Source organism: Pelobates fuscus, chromosome 6 (genome assembly GCF_036172605.1).
Source record: "Pelobates fuscus isolate aPelFus1 chromosome 6, aPelFus1.pri, whole genome shotgun sequence".
Classification (NCBI taxonomy): Eukaryota; Metazoa; Chordata; class Amphibia; order Anura; family Pelobatidae; genus Pelobates; species Pelobates fuscus.
The window spans coordinates 66,689,235-66,707,047 of record NC_086322.1 but is presented as its reverse complement, the minus strand read 5'-3'; the positions used below and the strand labels follow the sequence as shown (position 1 = coordinate 66,707,047).

Here is a 17,813-nt window from a genome sequence, read left to right as displayed (position 1 = left end):
AAAAAAAGCTAATGACAAAAATGTTATTCCATCGTTCCCCTTTTTTGTCACCTAATTTAAACCCATGCTGGTACCAAAAGGGAAATGCAGATTAATGATGGGACAAAAAGGCAGGTTATCCAATGGACAAGTGACGCTAGACACCATTTTCTCTATTTGAACTGCTATATTTAGGTTTGTCACGGGTTTGTGAGTCTATTGCTGTTATTCCTTCAATCCTCCACTAGTCCTAATTCCAGACGTGCTGAATATAGAGAAAGTATTACCTTTGTGTAGAGTTTCCCCAATATAATGGACGCAACCAGTCGTATTGGGTAAAAGCAGCAATCTGAATTTTATTAGGTCACACTTGGCTTTTTATGCAGTGTCCTAGCATGGGGTTCCTAATACAAAATCACAGAGGTTTCCTCCCCACAAGCCATTGTGTTTGAGAGATAATTGAGCTCCAATTAAGCTAATCCGATTATCTCTCAAATAGGAAAACTTATTTACAATTTTTATATATCACAAAAATATATGACAACAGCATCGAAACCCCACAAAATTATATTTCCGAAAAGCCCCGATCTGAGCGCACAACATATCCAAAAAGCACTCAGATCAGTTTGGTAAAACAAAAGTTATGTACATGCATATATGAACTGGCTACCTGGTAGAGGTGGCATTGTCAATTTCAAAAGGGGTTAATTTGATTGGATGGGAGGTCATAGCCTACAACCCAAATTCCTCTCTGAAGCTGGGACCCCAGCAGAAGGTCACGGGTTTAAGGGCCTCTTAGTGTTCCTTGGTCGCCGCTTCTCTAATCCTCCGCTGGTCCTGGATTCAGCTACAGCATACAGTGATTCTAGCCCTCTGGAACTTTGTAAAATTCCCCAATATAGTGGACAAGACCAGTCGTATTGGGTAAAACAAGAGAACTGTATTTCAGAGAAAAACACATGCATGTATCCCCCTACACACAACAGCCAGTCTTCAGCCAGCACAATGCAAACCACTCCCTGGTGGTTTGGTATCTGGGACATAATTGGGTCAAGACATGATAAAGTAATTTCCTGCTGGACACCAAGACACAAAGCATTTTTACAGCTCAACATTTTACATAATAACTCAACATTAACACAATGTACCCCCATGTACTATATATCATTTTAAAGTTTGTGACCAGGCCCATAGTTTGTGGGAAGGAGGCTAGCTGTTATACCTCTCCAGCAGGCAGTGGAACGGGAGCTTCCGTGACAAGGTTGTTTAAGATGTAGACAGCCCGTCTGCAGCAATTTTCCTTTATCTGCTGCATCTAGACAGTGTTTGTTGCAGTCACGACCAAAAAATTAAATACATTAGGTGCTTATGCCCACTCCAGGTCTCTTCTAGTGCTTTAATCCAGGCTGCTTATAGAAAACCTCAACTGGGTAGAGCAGCCCATAAATGCACAGACACTGTCAAGAGGCCCCTCACAGTCTGCAGCTCAATAACCTTTGCAAACGTTACTTAGCCTCCTGTTCTCCCCTGGTGCTTTAGTCCAAGTTGCAACAGCGGTTGTGTCAATTATCAATAACCCTAGCTGGGGTCAGCAGTCCTTGCACTTCACAAGTTCCCAAACTCTGCCAAAGAGCCTCTCTCACAGTCTTCAGCTAAATAGTGCTTTCTGCAATCTCGTAACCTCCACTCCAGTATTCTTCTGGTGCATTTAACCTAGGCCGCGACAGCAGAAATCTGGCAGATAGAATACCTTTAGCTCAGTTGACATGAAGAAACCCAGCTTTCATAAACCGGCTCATTAATCCGTCCCTGGTGTCTCGAGCAGCTTGAACTACGTCTCGGTAAGAACCTGTAACCTTTTTTTTTTTTTTTTTTTGGGGCGTTGTGTAGCTGTTGTGTAGCTCGACATGAGCCCAGCAAGTTTGTCCCTTCCCCTTATGGAGTGTGCATAATCACGTCATCAGATCACACTCCTCAAATCATAACTTAAAGGGAAACTCCAGTGCCAGGAAAACAATCCGTTTTCCTGCCACTGCAGGTCCCCTCTCCCTCCCACCCCCCATCCCAAGTTGCTAAAGGGGTGAAAACCCCTTCAGGTCATTTACCTGAGACCCCGCCGATGTCCCTCTTCAGTGGTTTCTGCTCGCCGCCGCTCCTCCCTGTGATTACGTCAGCCGGTGGGCGAGTGATCCCGCCCGCTGGCTGAGGAAACCTAATGCCGCGCATGCGCATTAGAGCTCTCCATAGGAAAGCATTGAAAATGCTTTTCAATGCTTTCCTATGGGGAATTAAGCGACGCTGGAGGTCCTCACATAGCGTGAGGACGTCCAGCGACGCTCTAGCACAAGATTTCTGTGCTATAATCCAGGAAGTGCCCTCTAGTGGCTGTCTAGTAGACAGCCACTAGAGGTGGAGTTAACCCTGCAAGGTAATTATTGCAGTTTATAAAAACCTGCAATAATTACACTTGCAGAGTTAAGAGTAGTGGGAGTTGGCACCCAGACCACTCCAATGGGCAGAAGTGGTCTGGGTGCCTACATTGTCCTTTTAATCACATCACTAAAGAGGTCAGGCTGCTTGGAATAACCCTTTAATAGCCAATACGAATAAATGTTTAAATGGAAAGTACACAGTATTGCCTAAGCTGGGTCATTCAGGCAGTCTCATGCTGTCAGTGTAATGATTTGCATCAAGAGACTCGAATTCCTAATTGTTACATTTATGATGGCAAACTGCTGGCTTCAATTGGGTTTCAGAGATGAACGAACTTAAAAGGGGGTCCTTTGCCACTTATGTTGGTAAATGTGTAAATTGATTTATGCTTGTTTAGTAGGGAGGCTTACTCAGACATAACTTACACTTGCTCTGAAATTGTCTTATTTTTCCTGGTTTTTACTTTAAGAATTGTTTTTCTTTGTATTTTTAAATCTTTTAACCGAAGATTTGTTTAATTACAGATGGCCTGATAACATCACCAAGTTCATGATTCGTGCATGCAAACCACTTAACTCCATTCCTAATTCCCATCCAGGATGCACATACTGTGGAGATATAAAATGTTCCATGTGTATGTATATCGATACTACCTCAACATTTAAGAGTTCCAGAACAAATAAGATCTACCACATAAAAGAAAAACTAAGCTGTGTCACAAAAAATGTAATTTATTTGATTACATGTAAGAAATGTCAAATGCAATACGTTGGGCAGACCACACAATCCATACGCCGTCGGTTTGTGGACCACATATCTACAATAAAATGCAAGCGGAACCAAACAGTTCCTGAGCATTTCAACATGGCCGACCATTCTCTGGGAGATATATCACTACTTATCATTGAAAAGGTTGATGATGAAAATTATATTCTGGAAAGGGAAAAGCATTGGATTGAGGAGCTTAGAACATTGAAGCCAAATGGATTGAATGCTGTAGTGTAAATGAACACACCATTGTAGATGTAAGCACTATTGTTTCATTGATTAACATCTTCACTTATGAGGGCTTGCCAAGCAAGATCTCCTGGTTTTCCCCCTTCAGTGCACGAGGCTTGCCTGACAGTGCACTGGCACCCTCACCCATTGTAAGTAGTCTGAATGCTTGCTAATAGTCTGCCTGGTGACAGTCACCTCATGTACGAGAGCCAAATTATCTCATGACTTGAGAGCCATCAGCTGACACTTTCATGACATTGAGGAAGTGCCTGGCACCCAGTAGACCCCAAGTAAGTGGTCAAACCGTTAACAGTTTGACTACTTACATGAGGGGGCGCCAAACACCATAACCACTACATTAAACTGTACTGGTTATGGTGCTTGGAATGTCCTTTTAAAAAGCTGTTACTAGTGAAAGAGATCAGTGGTCACTTATCTGAAAGAGGAGACACAGGGCTAGCAGCCATAAACATGTCTTAACATGTCTTAACACCCCTCCCCCCCCCCCTTTTCCTTAAAATGTTTACCCATTTAAATTGGGTACCATTTTTCTTAAAATATTTTTATCTACAAAGAAAAACTATTGGCTATTCAAAAAGATTTACATATCTTTGTCTTAGTGGAAATACACTAAATTTGTTTTATTATTATAGAGCCAGCCTTTGGAAATTGGAGTGCTCTAGAGTGTATGCAATGGAAGTGGTCACTCTATTTATGCATGTCGTCTACTTCCTAAAAGATAACTTTTCTTATCCTATCTTACTTTCTTCCCAAATATTTTATAGCCATTTTAATGCAAATATGTGACCATTGAAAACAAAACGAGAAACAAAAAATCAAAACATAACACTTTAGTAGGTGCAGTATTAGGACTCCTGACACCCTCTGTTACATTTACCTATACAAATGGGTTGTAATGACACGGGCTATCTTTAATGGTATGATACTGAAGGGTATGAGATTACATCATATAGTATAAGATAAATATATGTATAAACTAGGAAAATTAGGGTTTGCTGAATACTTTTTTTTTTTAAATAAAAAAAACAAAACATATAAAATTCAAATATTTGTGTTTTAAACAGATTATGGTTATCTTTCTTTTGGTAGAAACATATAGGTGATCAAGCAAGGTCCAAAAAAAATAACCATAAAAAGATCAAGCTTTTACCACTAGATGGAGCAATACAATTGTTGCAAACTAGAAAATAGTTTTATCAATATTATATTAAATTCAGATTTTATATTTAGTATCTGCAATCATGCTAGCAAAGTCAGATTGACAGCAAATGTTTTTACATAGCTATTACAATAAGAAATATGATTTTGTATGTATCTTCTCTCTTACCAATTAATACCTTAAAACAGGGCTGTCGAACCTGCGGCCCCCCAGATGTTGCTGAACTACAACTCCCATGATTCTTTTAATTAAAAAGACAGACAGGGAATCGTGGGAGTTGTAGTTCAGCAACATCTGGGGGGGCAGCAGGTTAGACAGCCCTGCCTTAAAATATGCTATTCTCTTCAAAATATTTGTGCAACTTTTATTGGATGTAAAACATAAGAATTAATGTATATCACCTGCTGAGATCTAGTGGTTTAACTAAATTTTTACCATTTATCATATTTGAAATATTTTTTCTGCAATATTTATGCTGTGTATTCTGCTCTGCAAAACATGTCGAAAAATTAAAAAGTCATTAATTAAGGATATTAGGTGATTGTTGATAAGGGTAAAGAATTTGACATTCTTGGGATTGAAAAACCTTTAATAAAACATACTTTATATTACATTATATTGTCTTGTTATCTTATGTTAACCACGTAGACCAGTGGTTCCTAAACTTTTTAGGTGCAAGACTTACCTTAAAATTTCAATATTTTTCCAAGGTGCCCCAGGTCAAAACAAATTTCTAGGTTGTATATCTGTACAGTGTTGCAGCCTATACAGGTGCTACAGTGAAATGTACAGTATTGGCGTTTGAAGGGGTGCTTGTATATAATTTTAGTGTTTTAATACAGGGGGGGGGGTGTTTGTATTTAATGTTTGCGTTTGAAAGTACTGTTCGTTTTTAAATGCATCAAGTGTACATTTGTGTTTGAGTGAATGGGGTGTGTTTGTATGTAATATGTGTGTTTCATTGCAGAAGTGTGTTTGTATGTTGTGCAGGTGTTTGCTTGGATGTATGCACATACACTTCCATATACATAGATTTACATGCACATTAACACAAAGATACATATGAATACACCACCATACACACACACACACACACACACACACAAACACTGACACATGCACACAACATGACAATACACAACCTGACACACAGATGCATATACACAGCAGTGTGCGCACACACACACACACATCATATAGAACATTCTTTTAAACCACTATTTCTAACTCCAGTTCTCAAAGATTACCAATGGAGCAATGCTTTGTCAGTAACACAATTGTTAAAAAAAAAAATGGAAAACTCTATATAGGCATGCCTTGAAGCAGGGGTGTCCAAAAGGTAGATCCCCAGATGTTGTAGAACTACAACACCCATGATGCTTTGCATGCCTTTATAATGATCATTATGAAAGATGTAGTTTTAAAACATTTGGGAATCTACGTTTGGGCACTCCTGCTTTAAAGGATCACTCCAAACAACCATTTCAGCCTGGTTTGACAGCTTTCTTGGGAGTCCAGAGCACCAATGCTGCAAAGTCTTCTGCAGACGGATACAGTTGGCCCTATTCAGCGAATACAGGACCACACTCATTGGCTCAGAAAACACTTTCGGTTAATAGGGACAGCCCTGCATGTCCACGCATAGCTCATGTGAGCTATCTACAGTATATCGTCCTGCAGCAGGAGTAAATGGTTGGAGGTGCTCCGTTAAACCCAGGTAGGTTGTTAAGCCACAAAATACATTGGGATGGAGCTAGAGTACTATTGGTAGTCCCTACAGCCATTTGTAGTGTGTTTGGTGCTTAGAAAGTTCCTTTAGGTTAGGAACTGTGTTGTGATCCACTTTTCTAGACTACCCAATTGCATATTTTCAGAACCCATGGACCTCTCTCTTGCATTTTATGGACCAGTGATGACATTCAGGACGATGCTGCATAACATGACGCTATGGACAAATCTGATAAATTTTTAAGGGTCTGATATTTTAACCACTTTCATTGATGCTTTTTTTTTTTTTTTGTACAATTCACTGATGCACGTTCACAAAGCATAGGCATTACACACAGACTGAAATGGGGACATGTATTCTATTAATATGAAAGGAAAAGCATACAGTGGATTGAATCCCCCCACCCCCCATTGAACTTGTTAATTACAGTATTGTCAGATAAAGTATATCAATAGTAGGAGATGCTATGAGATGTCAGTAAATTATAGATAGGGCTTTCGCCATATAAACAGGGTTCATGAATACTCGCCATGATTCAGTTGGGGCTCGAGGGTACCCTTATTGATTAAAGCCCCACTATGGCTCACTATGTTGTTGCCTTTTTGTAACCGCAATAAGGCAGGGGTATTGGTTTGGTCTGGAGTCCAGTCGGCTGAGAGACGTTTCACAGAGCATTCAAGAAAAGATTTATACAAAAACAAACAACAACAAAAAAAAAAAACATAGAACCTCACAACAAAAAGAACTAGTGAGATAAAAAAAAAAAAAAAATTATGTTAAACTACGTAAAGCCATTTTAGGCATGGTAACGGCTGCATATGAGGCCTTGCAGATTGTCCCGGGATAAATTCAGTCACTGAATACAGATTCCACTCATGGGTAGGCTTGGAGTTCCGCAGGAGACCCAAAACTGCCAGGAAATACGCTGCCCCCTGTAGATCAGTGATTTCATGCTTTTCTTCACCCCGGAGGACCTGTAGTGTGCATGACATTCACCATCTGTACTATATTCCCTGCTCCATAAAAGGAGGGAAGTGAATGGTTGGAGGGAATGAACGAGAGGGACATCGCTTCGAATTGGTAAGTTTAATGTTCTTTGACTGCTGCCAGCTAGGCCAACTTGTCTTTGGTGCGGTGGAATTTTACTAGTAGGTCCCTTGGTACTGCTGCTGGGGCTTACTGCTGCTGGGGCTTTGGGGATTCTGAAAGATTCACCCAGCCCCTCTGTTTTGGCATGTCTCGGGGACAGTAAAGCCGCCAGAAGGCGACACAGGACATGCGGCAGCTCTGCGGTTAGAACATCTTCCGAGATACCTTGAATTTTCAGGTTGTTCTTGCGCCTCATATCATCCATCGCCATAAGGTGTCTTATTGCCGTTGTAGCCCCCCACTCTTCCGTTGCAGGGATGCAATTCGGTAAGTATGGTCGCTGGAGGTCGACTCCACAACTCCCAATCTGCTTGTCAGGCCCTGAAAATCTGTGCAGAGTTTTGCCACATCCTCGTGGATATTTCTCTGGAGGTCCACCAGGAGCTATTTTAAGACAGCCATACTAATGGGCGAGTCGTCTGGGCTCGTCTGTTTCGGTAGAGCAGGTTGTAGGGCTGGGATGTCGTCCTCCACCCCCTCAAGGGAGAAGTCATCCGGTAACTCAGATTAGGCCTTGGGGTAGGCGGCAATCTTGGGACCAGTTGCACTATGTGCCTGCCGCAGGAGGTCCCCGATATTCAAGTCTGCATGCGGTCTATCCAGCTTTGTTTTTTTTGGTCTTTCGACCTATGTTGTAGTTGCTGGCTATTGCGTGTCTCCCTGGCTAGTTAAGCCAGATGCTCAAAATAGGGTATATAAAGGTCCCTGCAATGTGGAGCTCGTGGTGGATGCGTCTAGTCAGCTCGGCGGTTCGACTCTGCCCCCTTAAGTGATCTTTTAATCCATGATAGTATGCATAGAAGCATGGCCAAGGACCAGGGAAACATGTTTGGAGAAACAATTGCTTTTTATTTTCCAAGTCTATTCGGCAATGAGACTATGCATGAGCTGCCACACTGATCAGTCAATAAATGGTTACCAGCTAACAATCGGGATGGTTGAATCTTAACAGTCCGTGACAGAAAAGTACATCCATCCTCAAAGTTAAAATACAATTAAAAGATTTTTCTTTTAATTAATAAAATAAACATACATACATTTATAAAACCAAAAATAAGTATTTTATTTTACTAACAAATGATATACAAAAAGCACATATTCATTAAACATGAAAATATACTCAGTACATGGATGGCAATCACTTTTGCTTCATGGGCGCTGGAATATTGGCTGAAGCTTGCTCCAAGTAGGCAAGTGGCCCCTGTGCCATCTCACTTGTCTTTTTATGTTGTACATTTATTTCTTCTAAGATCTGTTGCCAACTTCGAAGTTTTCCAAGATGTTTCTGGATGAGTGCCTCCTTCCGCTGTAGCTCATTCCTCAGCTCTGAGACATCCTATCACAAAGATAAAATTACAAAGATTGGTGGAGAGAATACCAGAAATAACCTTGGCTTTACCACTATTCATATATTGAGATACTGGAAGATGATGGCACATTTCATGAATGTTATAGAAGTAAAAATTAGATGAATCCCATTTTCTGGATATTACCCCCATTGAATAACATTGAAAATCACCTATAACTTGTGTTAAAGGGACTCTCCAGGGAGGCAATTTTACTTACCTGGTTCCAGCGCCAGGAGCCTCGTGAAGCCGCGGCCCCTATTTCGTCAAAATTACGAAATAGGCGGGCGCGAGCAGGGAGCAATCAGACGCTTCCATTTGGAAGCGTCATTGCTCCCTTGTGCGCATGCGCTGCTTCGCCACACATGCGCACACACTTCAGAGGGCGAAATTCATGCCGCCCTCTGAAGTCCTGAGCGCACTACCGCGCATGCGCGCGGCCGCGAGCTGAGCGATAGCTCAGCTCGCGGTCTTTGCCCGCCCCCCTCCTCCGCTGACAGGCTGGAGAGAGAAGGCGCGCACGCAGTGCCTTCTCTCTCCTGAACACGTCAGACGTATTTTAATACGTCTGACGTGTCCAGGGCCTTTTTAGGGCCCTGCGTGATAGGAAGTCCCTCTAGTGGCCGTCTGAGTGACGGCCACTGGAGGTATTCCTATCAATCAATGTAAACACTGTATTTTCTCTGAAAATACAGTGTTTACATTAGATTGCCTGCAGGGAGCTATAGATAATACCTGAACAACTACAGTAAGCTGTAGTTGTTCAGGTGACTATAGTGTCCCTTTAACCTTTTTCATGTGATGCTTAATTTTCCATAAAATGTAAATGTATACATTTAGTAACTAGCATCACAAACCAGTTCAGACCAGGTAAAACTGTGGCAGGAAAAACAGAAGCATTGCTTTTTGTTCTCATCAATTGTATATGCTTTCTAAGATATGAGAAAAGGGCAGATCCTATAATAATGGATTACAGTGAGCTAAGCTGGAGACATTAAGTTATAGGATTGACCTATGTGCAGCAACGTGGATTTCATCATTTAATTTTTTTATTTTAAACCCTTATCTCCTCAAAATAGAGGTTAAGTAAACCGAATATTAAAACTTCAGAGTACTTACAGATCCCCTTTAAATCGTTACGCCAAACCCCATGACCAATTTAGTGATTTGAAGAGGTCATGGTGGTAGGAATCTGTGTGTACAGCTTTTCTTCTTGAAACACTGCACACAGAATACTGAGTAATCTGCACTTTAGTGACAGGGACTAGTTACAACCCAGGCAAATGTGACTTTGGCAGCCCAGATCTCTGTTCCAAACTGCCAAATGTCAATCCTGTGCAAAAAAATATGTCCATCGTAAGGGCGCACTGCACACTGTATTTAACTTAGTTGAACACTACCTTCCTCCCTATACCCTCAGTGTTTTTTTGTTTTTTTTTAAAACCTCTTTCCCACCCACTCTTCCTCCTAATCTCCCTCTTTATCTATCCTCATCAGCACAGATAGCTGTGCATGTGGTTTGAGTGAGTGAAACGGTACATTCAGTCTTCTCTATGAGAAGCCTTTGGTTGATCCATGCGAGGCCCTTTTCTGAAGTCGGATGGAGACATGGAAGGCAGAGCCGGGAGCTTCTCCCAACGCTACATTCAAAAAAAAGTTGGGTTTTTTTTTTTAATGGATTTAGTTATTTTGCAGGCTTACTGCTAAATTATGGGGGGAAGGCCTAATTAATAGTGCCCAATAAAGCATTTTAAAATATAAAAAGGGCCCATACCCTTCCCAATATGGCTGGAGTAACCCTTTAATAAAAAGGCCTTCCACCTAAACATGCAACAGAATAAACAAAACAACAAAAAACTAAAGTAATTTTCACAAAGCACTAGCCACAGTATCTCCTCAATTACCTCCTCATTACCTATACAGCTTACCAATGGCTACAATTATCATTTAATAACTCTGGTCATCACAATTAAAATTCCCCTGCTAACCTATTGTCTCAGCTCACCATTTCAAGCTTTAGATTGTAAACTTTCAGGCTCTCTAGCATTGCATTTTGTATAAAAGGGCTTTAAAAGCGCTAGACCTCAGCTCATGGGCAGAGCCCTCTTTACATTTTGTATTGATCTGTACATATTGCTTTATAAATGCCAGTAATTCTAATAAGTTACAATTGATGGGCTGGAAGTAACCCAGATACATTTTATATATTTGTTAGTTTTACAATGCATGTTATTGTCTCCTTGATTTAAGTCACTATACCTTTAAAGGCTTACTCCAACCCTTTTTGGGGGGACCTATTATGTGTAAAATGCCCTATTGAGCACTATGAAATAGTTCCCCCCCTTCTGTTAGCAGAATAACCTGCAAAAAGAAGAATTTGACTTACCTGGAATCCAGCGCCGAGCGAAACAGACTCCATACCTTGCCCTGATGTCACATGGGCCTTGCACAGTTTAATCGGATGCTTCTCATAGAGGATTGGACCATTTTGCTGGCTTGGAGCACATGCATGCAAGGCAGGTCATTAATAAAAAAAAAAAGCAATACAAGTAGCAGAGGCAGCGCCCACAGGGTGGGAAGGAGAGAACCTCCAAGAGGGAAAATATAATGTATTTTGCCAGCGCACTGACGACAGATGCAAACAATGCACAGAATTGAAATTAGGCAGTCCGGAACAGGGTTCTAAGCTGCTTATGTCATGTGTGCTGGGTGTGTAACAAGCCCCCAGCATACAGTTAATAATAACTTCGTATGTGCATGTTTCAAGCAGAAACCCTGCACAAACTGACTCCTACAACCATGACCACTTCAAATCACCACTGAAGTGGTCATGGTGGTTAGAGAAACTCTTCAACAGAACAGGGGTTTTGCAGTTACACCTGTAACCTGCAGTAACTCCCATAATGCTCTACAAGCCTACATATGAAAGAAAGGTAGGCATAGCAACATCAGACACAGAATGTGATGGAAATGTAATGAGTTGTGGATATATGGCAGTTTTTTATATTTGTTGGTTATGTGCTTTGCAAAGGGTTTGCAAAATCCAAAATTGCATTTTGGTACTGTCGTTCACCCTGAATCCCTTCCACCATACTATGCAATGTCAGCAATGTGACGAACCTCTTTAATAACCTGCTCAGGCTTTTGGACAGAAAGATGCAATCTTTTCTGAAGGAAAAAACATTCCGTTTGTCTGGCAACATCTAGAAACTTCTGAATGCATTGATCAACCCCTGAAATAAAGGAGAAAAAAAAAATTGTATGGAACGGTTTCTTTATGATAATCCAAACAACAAGGTATGTCCATTGTTTGATTATTTGGGAACTACAGATATACGTGCATAGTGACAGAGGTAGTGAACTTTACATCCACTGGAGCACTCCTAGTACCGTAATCACTATAGCGCACGTTACATTGGTAATATTATTATTATTAATAATAATGATATTCTTAGTACAAAAGTACATCTAAAATGTTAAAAAAAACAATGCAAGATTTGATAAATTTTAGTTAGAATATTTGATTTTAAATTACAGTATAGTCAGAAGCAATGATTACATTTCTGTTCGTACTAAAAAATAAAATAAAAAAATAATAATAATAAATGAGAATTTATCCACGATGTACAAAGAATATATACTTGCACTAAGCTCTCTATGCTGAGGTAGGGTTGGAAGTAATCCAAAACTTCTAAATTGAGATAGCCTTTGCATTGCTAAGCCATGTACAATTTTAGTTTTAGGACAATTCTATTAATCATTCATTTAGAAATTAAGTGTTCTCACCGGTCCGGATTTCTTCCTGATCTGTACCATTTACATAATCTTGGCTAACAAGGGAAGCAAAACAAGCCTGAAAAAGAAATTGCAAACATTAAGATCTGAAAAAAACAACAAAGAGCTCAAATTAAATATCGTGCACTAAGCTACACTTGCATTCATATCACCTTACTTGTCCAAATATGCTTTTGCATTCACTGCATTTAACGGGCATTCTAAGCAAACTGTATATTAGGCTTCCTTAAGTCACCTGGCGCCATCCCCTGGATTAAATATCAAACTGCAGAAGAACACTGGTACAAACCAGAGGTCTTCTCAATCAGAGGGATGGCCCTCCATCATGGCTGCATTGGTAATGAGAATATAACATTTTCACATTATCAATGATAATTTCATTCAACCTGGAAAACACTGGTTGACCCAATAGAAGGAACATTAATATCTGGGCACACCTTTACTTTAAAAGGCAGACGTTATTTGAAGTGCAGAAGTGAAGACAATGTCCCGGCCCTAAAGAGAGCCTTTGGCAAGTTGCAATGGGAAACTTGTCCAAATCAATTATGCTTTCATTTTGCTCTTAAATCTGACATTGACTTTGGATACCTGACATTTCTCGCCTTAGTGAATAACTGTGTGTCATCCACCGCATTTCGGGAGTACTGTGGATGATGACGTTGTGTAATCATCTGCAGCAATGGCATTAAAGTGTAGTATACCAAAGTATTCAAAGAGGAAAAAAAAAATATATAAAATGTGTACATTTTCTGTGTTAGGAGTATATTCACTAATCTGTGATCAGTTTACACAAAGATAACAGAATAGCAAACAGTTTTACAGCTACAAAAAAAAAAAAAAAAATAGCAGTTAAAACCTGAGCACTTCTGCTTTTTTTTGGAGTCATCCTGGCGGTAGGAATATCTATATGCATTTCTGCACATTCAGAGTAATTTTTAATTATGTGCCGGGGCTAGTTCCACTCTCGTTACATAAGACTCTGAAGATGTACACAGATTGCCTCCCTATCCCCTCTGCTAATAATTTTTTTTCTGCCACTCGCTCTCCCTTCTTGTGCTCTACCCTCAGTTAAATTGTCTAATCAAAGGCTTCTCTATGAGAAGCATTGGAATTAAACTCCAGGTGATTCCCGTGGGGTCAGATGGGAACATGCTGAGCAGAGCCAGGAGCATTGTCTGGTGGTGGATAAAGAGAAGTAAAACATTCTTTGAGTGTTTGTTTTTTTGAGGGGGTGGGGGAAGGGGGCATAAGATTAAATTTGTATTTTTCTCCTTGTATTTTGCAACCTGAAATCCTAGACATAATATCCCCTAATGACCGAGCATCATTTGTTTTTCATTTAAGCACCAAAGCAATATTTGCAATGTTTGTGTTAAACCACAATTTACATTTTTTCTAATTATTGTACCAACACATATTATACAGGATACCGTGAAAATTTACCAGTGGGCTGCTGCACCTGGGGACAGGCCGTGCAGCCAGAATGCCTAAAATATTGTTTTAATATATATGATCGGCATGCAGGCGGAGCCAGTAGCAATGATGGAGAAATGATGTTTAATACCGTTTAACGGAACAGTGTGCTGGTAACCTGAACAGCCACTCTAGAACTATATAGTGTTTGAAACACGATTGTATTTCTAACTCTGAAATTTGTTTGTATTTTTCATTCCAGATTAAAAGGAACACTATAGTGTGAAATTTGGCAAATTTAAGAAAGTCACAAATATAAGACTAAAAAGTAGCATATACGCCTATTGAATCATGTATGAAGCCCGTTTACACATCTTTATATCAAATGTATAGGTACAAAATGTAAAAATATGGCCAAATATCTGCACCATTATGTATTCACAACGATTCATCACTGAAAGAATGAATTGAATGTATCACTATGATCCCATTGTACAGCGCTGAGGAATTTGTTGGCACTTTATAAATAATTATGTAAAACAAAAGCATGGACTGTTGTGTAGACAGTGGCGTACATACCAGGGTCGCAGCTGCGACCGGGCCCGGCCGCCCCTGCGACCCGGTATGTACGCTCTGGGCCAGCCTCTTCTCCTGGGGGGCCCAGGAGCCGGCCACCTCCGGGCCCCCCGAGGCTGGCCCTGCTTACACCCGGCGGCCGGCTGGTGCGCGAGGGAGCACTCTCCCCTGAGTGCTTCCTCTTCAGCTCCCTCGCGCACCGCACTGATACCGGAGCCGGAAGATGACGTCATCTTCCGGCTCCGGTATCAGTACGCGGCGCGCGAGGGAGCTGAAGAGGAAGCACTCAGGGGAGAGTGCACCCTCGCGCGCCCGCAGGACCAGCCAGCCCGCCGGGTGACCGGCCCCCCCAGGAGCCCAGCAGCACCACTGGACCCCAGGGAATCCCCTCAGCACTCCAAAAGGTAAGGAGGCTGGGGGGATTAAATAAAAAAAAAAAAAACATGTGTGTGTGAGTGTTAGTGTGTGTGTGAGTGTTAGTGTGTGAGTGTGTGTGAGCGTTAGTGTGTGTGTGTGTGTGTTTGTGTTAGAGTGTGTGCTAGTGAGTGTTACTGTGTGTTACTGAGTGTGTTTGTGTGTGTGTGTGTGTTAGTGAGTCTGTTTGATGTCTGTTAGTGAGTGTGTGTTTGTCAGTGAGAGTGTATGTTTTGTAAGTGAGTATGTATGTCTGCCGCTGAGTGTGTCTTTGTCAGTAAATGTGTGTATCTGTTAGCTAGTGTGTATGCATTTGTTCGTGAGAGTGTGTGTGTGTCTTCAGCACTTACCTTTCTCCAGCGACGGACTCCCATGGCGCTGGGGATCCCTCCGCCTCTCAGCTCCGAATGCGCATGCACGGCAAGAGCCGCGCACGCATTCAAACCGCCCATAGGAAAGCATTACTCAATGCTTCCCTATGGACGTTCAGTGTCTTAAAATGGCGGAAGCGCCTCTAGCGGCTGCCAATGAGACAGCCACTAGAGGCTGGATTAACCCTCAGTGAAACATAACAGTTTCTCTGAAACTGCTATGCTTTCAGCTGCAGGGTTAAAACTAGAGGGACCTGACACCCAGACCACTTCATTGAGCTGATGTGATCTGGGTGTCTGTAGTGGTCCTTTAAGTGTGTGTGCATCTGCATGCAGTGGCGTACATACCGCGGTCGCAACCCCTGCGACCAGGTGCCCGCCGCCATGTGTTGCTGCCCCGGCCCGCCCAGAGTAAGCGCGAGGGGGGGGGGGGGGGCCCACGGATCAATTTTCGCACCGGGGCCCCATGGGTCATGTGTACGCCACTGTGTGTAGAGCAGGGGTCCTCACACTCTGCCCCCCCCCCCCCCCAGATATTGCTGAACTACAACTCCCATGATTCTCTGGCTTTCTATGTAATCCAAAGAATCATGGGAGTTGTAGTTCAGCAACATCTGGAGGGCAACAATTTGAGAACCCCTGGTGTAGAGAGACCAGGTTCCTCTGCCCATTCTACCCATGCCCCTCTCACTGGGAGATAATGGCAGGCAGGTAAAGAACCCCCAGACTAGTTGCTGATACTCAGGATTCTAACCTCGAATGAAGATTCCAAATCATCCACCAGGGTGTTATTGGGGTTCTTGGCCCCGGGGGGAGTTGACATGAGTCCCGGCCCCACCCCGGGTTGCATGGGAGGTGGGGGGCCAGGAGGCTGCGCTGAAAACATGCCGCTCAGCGAGGACGCCATGAGATTCCCATTAGAAATTGGTCTAAGTACAGCGAGATGCCCACAAAGAGTGATCCCGGAAGTCTGCGGACGCCATCTTTGATAAGGGCAAAAAAAAAAAAACACCCATAGTTCCCTGCGTTCCATACACTCGAGCTCAGGTACTGTTCTAAACACCGAATCTTGGTAGTGGGAGCCATCTTGTTGGAGCTAAGTGTGGGGCTCCGCCGACATGGCTGCTTGCAGTTGATAGTACTCACGTGGAACATGAACACAGCCAAACTAGCAATTCCTGATGCCCATATTTATGGATGAAGAGGGTTACCACGACCCACTTCTTATGGAACAGGCTGTGCTAAAGGAACCTGTCCAAAATGGATATTTCCATGCAAATAAATGGTTAAAACATAAACATACATATTTGTAAAGTCCTTTAAATACACACACACACACTCAAGATCAGCCACTAACACACGCCCCATACCCGTCCACACAACTGTATAGCCATATACATACACAAATATGCAAACATGTCGCACACAAACATACGGTACATAAGTTGGAGATACAAACACATCCCCCCCCCCCCCCCCCCCTATTTCATTGCCCCTTTCTTCCATCTGATAATAAGCCCTAATTTAATTGTCTATTCCTGCCATTCCATAACTTTTTTTTTATATATATACACCTAACTCCCTACAGGAAAATATACATGTACTGTATTTAATTCACCATACAGTTTAAATATGGATAAGAATGTGGATAGGAGCCAAATGTTATTCCCTAACATGGCACACAGGAACATCATTTTATACTCTGCTACACTAAAACCCAGCTGACCCTAAACCTCAGATCCCAGTAACCCTAACCTTTGATCCAGCTACCTAACCTCAGACTCTGGTAATCGTATCATCACCACCAGTATAACATCATGTTTGAACTCCACTATCCATAGCCTAGCTCTTGTACCTCTATAAACCCAATAATCTTATTCATGCAGCTGTTGAAATTATTAAATATAATAAAATGCGATTTATACAATGTGACAATTGCCCTGTTTAAAAACATGGCATTGTACCAATGGGTCTAAAATCTAGACACCACTTTCATCTGTATTGAGAGGAATTATTGGCAACTGTTTGCACAAAAATGGAAGTGTTCTGAGAAATTTGAATATGAACATCTAAAAACACAAGTTTTATATCAATTGAGGATGGAAGCTCCAATATTTATGCCAAATCATAAAAATCTGGAGTTAGGCAAAAAAAAAAAGTAATTATCGGCAACTGTAATGCAATGGAAGAAACAACGAGTGGTACTTTATTCAGAAAAGGTGTCAAAACCTCTGTGGAACAAATTCTCTGTGGTGCTGTACTGTTTGCTTCTCTCCAAACTGCTGACCATTAACAACTAAATCTACATCTTGTGATTGAATCCACAACCTTAGAGTCTCCTCAGACGAGAAAAGCCTACCTGAAAGGCTATCCACCTTTCCAAAGGTAACTGCAGGGCAACTGAGACACCCAGCTGAAAGGAACACAGC

The 17,813-nt window shown here is 41.7% G+C and overlaps 1 protein-coding gene across 2 annotated transcripts; it reads right to left on the bottom strand.

Annotated features, from left to right (window-relative positions):
• Positions 1 to 8,293: 8,293 nt before the first annotated feature.
• Positions 8,294 to 16,388, bottom strand: MED28 (mediator complex subunit 28). 2 transcript variants are annotated; one of them, XM_063459889.1, is made up of 4 exons: positions 16,139 to 16,388; positions 12,602 to 12,668; positions 11,936 to 12,048; positions 8,294 to 8,805 (listed from the first exon to the last, which is right to left on the bottom strand). In XM_063459889.1, exons 1-4 carry the CDS (start codon positions 16,289 to 16,291, stop codon positions 8,608 to 8,610), a joined length of 531 nt encoding a protein of 176 aa, XP_063315959.1. In that variant the 5' UTR covers positions 16,292 to 16,388; the 3' UTR covers positions 8,294 to 8,607. The 2 variants fall into 2 exon arrangements, with proteins under 2 accessions (XP_063315959.1, XP_063315960.1); XM_063459890.1 differs by having other exon boundaries at positions 11,948 to 12,048.
• Positions 16,389 to 17,813: the final 1,425 nt, after the last annotated feature.

Excerpts from the sequence above, each read along its gene's own strand:
- MED28 (XM_063459889.1), bottom strand. The coding sequence starts at position 16,291 with ATGGCGTCCTCGCTGAGCGGCATGTTTTCAGCGCAGCCTCCTGGCCCC. Across the intron at positions 12,049-12,601 it reads TCAGGAAGAAATCCGGACCG|GGGTTGATCAATGCATTCAG; the intron begins GTGAGAACACTT and ends CCTTTATTTCAG. Across the intron at positions 8,806-11,935 it reads CTGAGCAGGTTATTAAAGAG|GATGTCTCAGAGCTGAGGAA; the intron begins GTTCGTCACATT and ends TCTTTGTGATAG.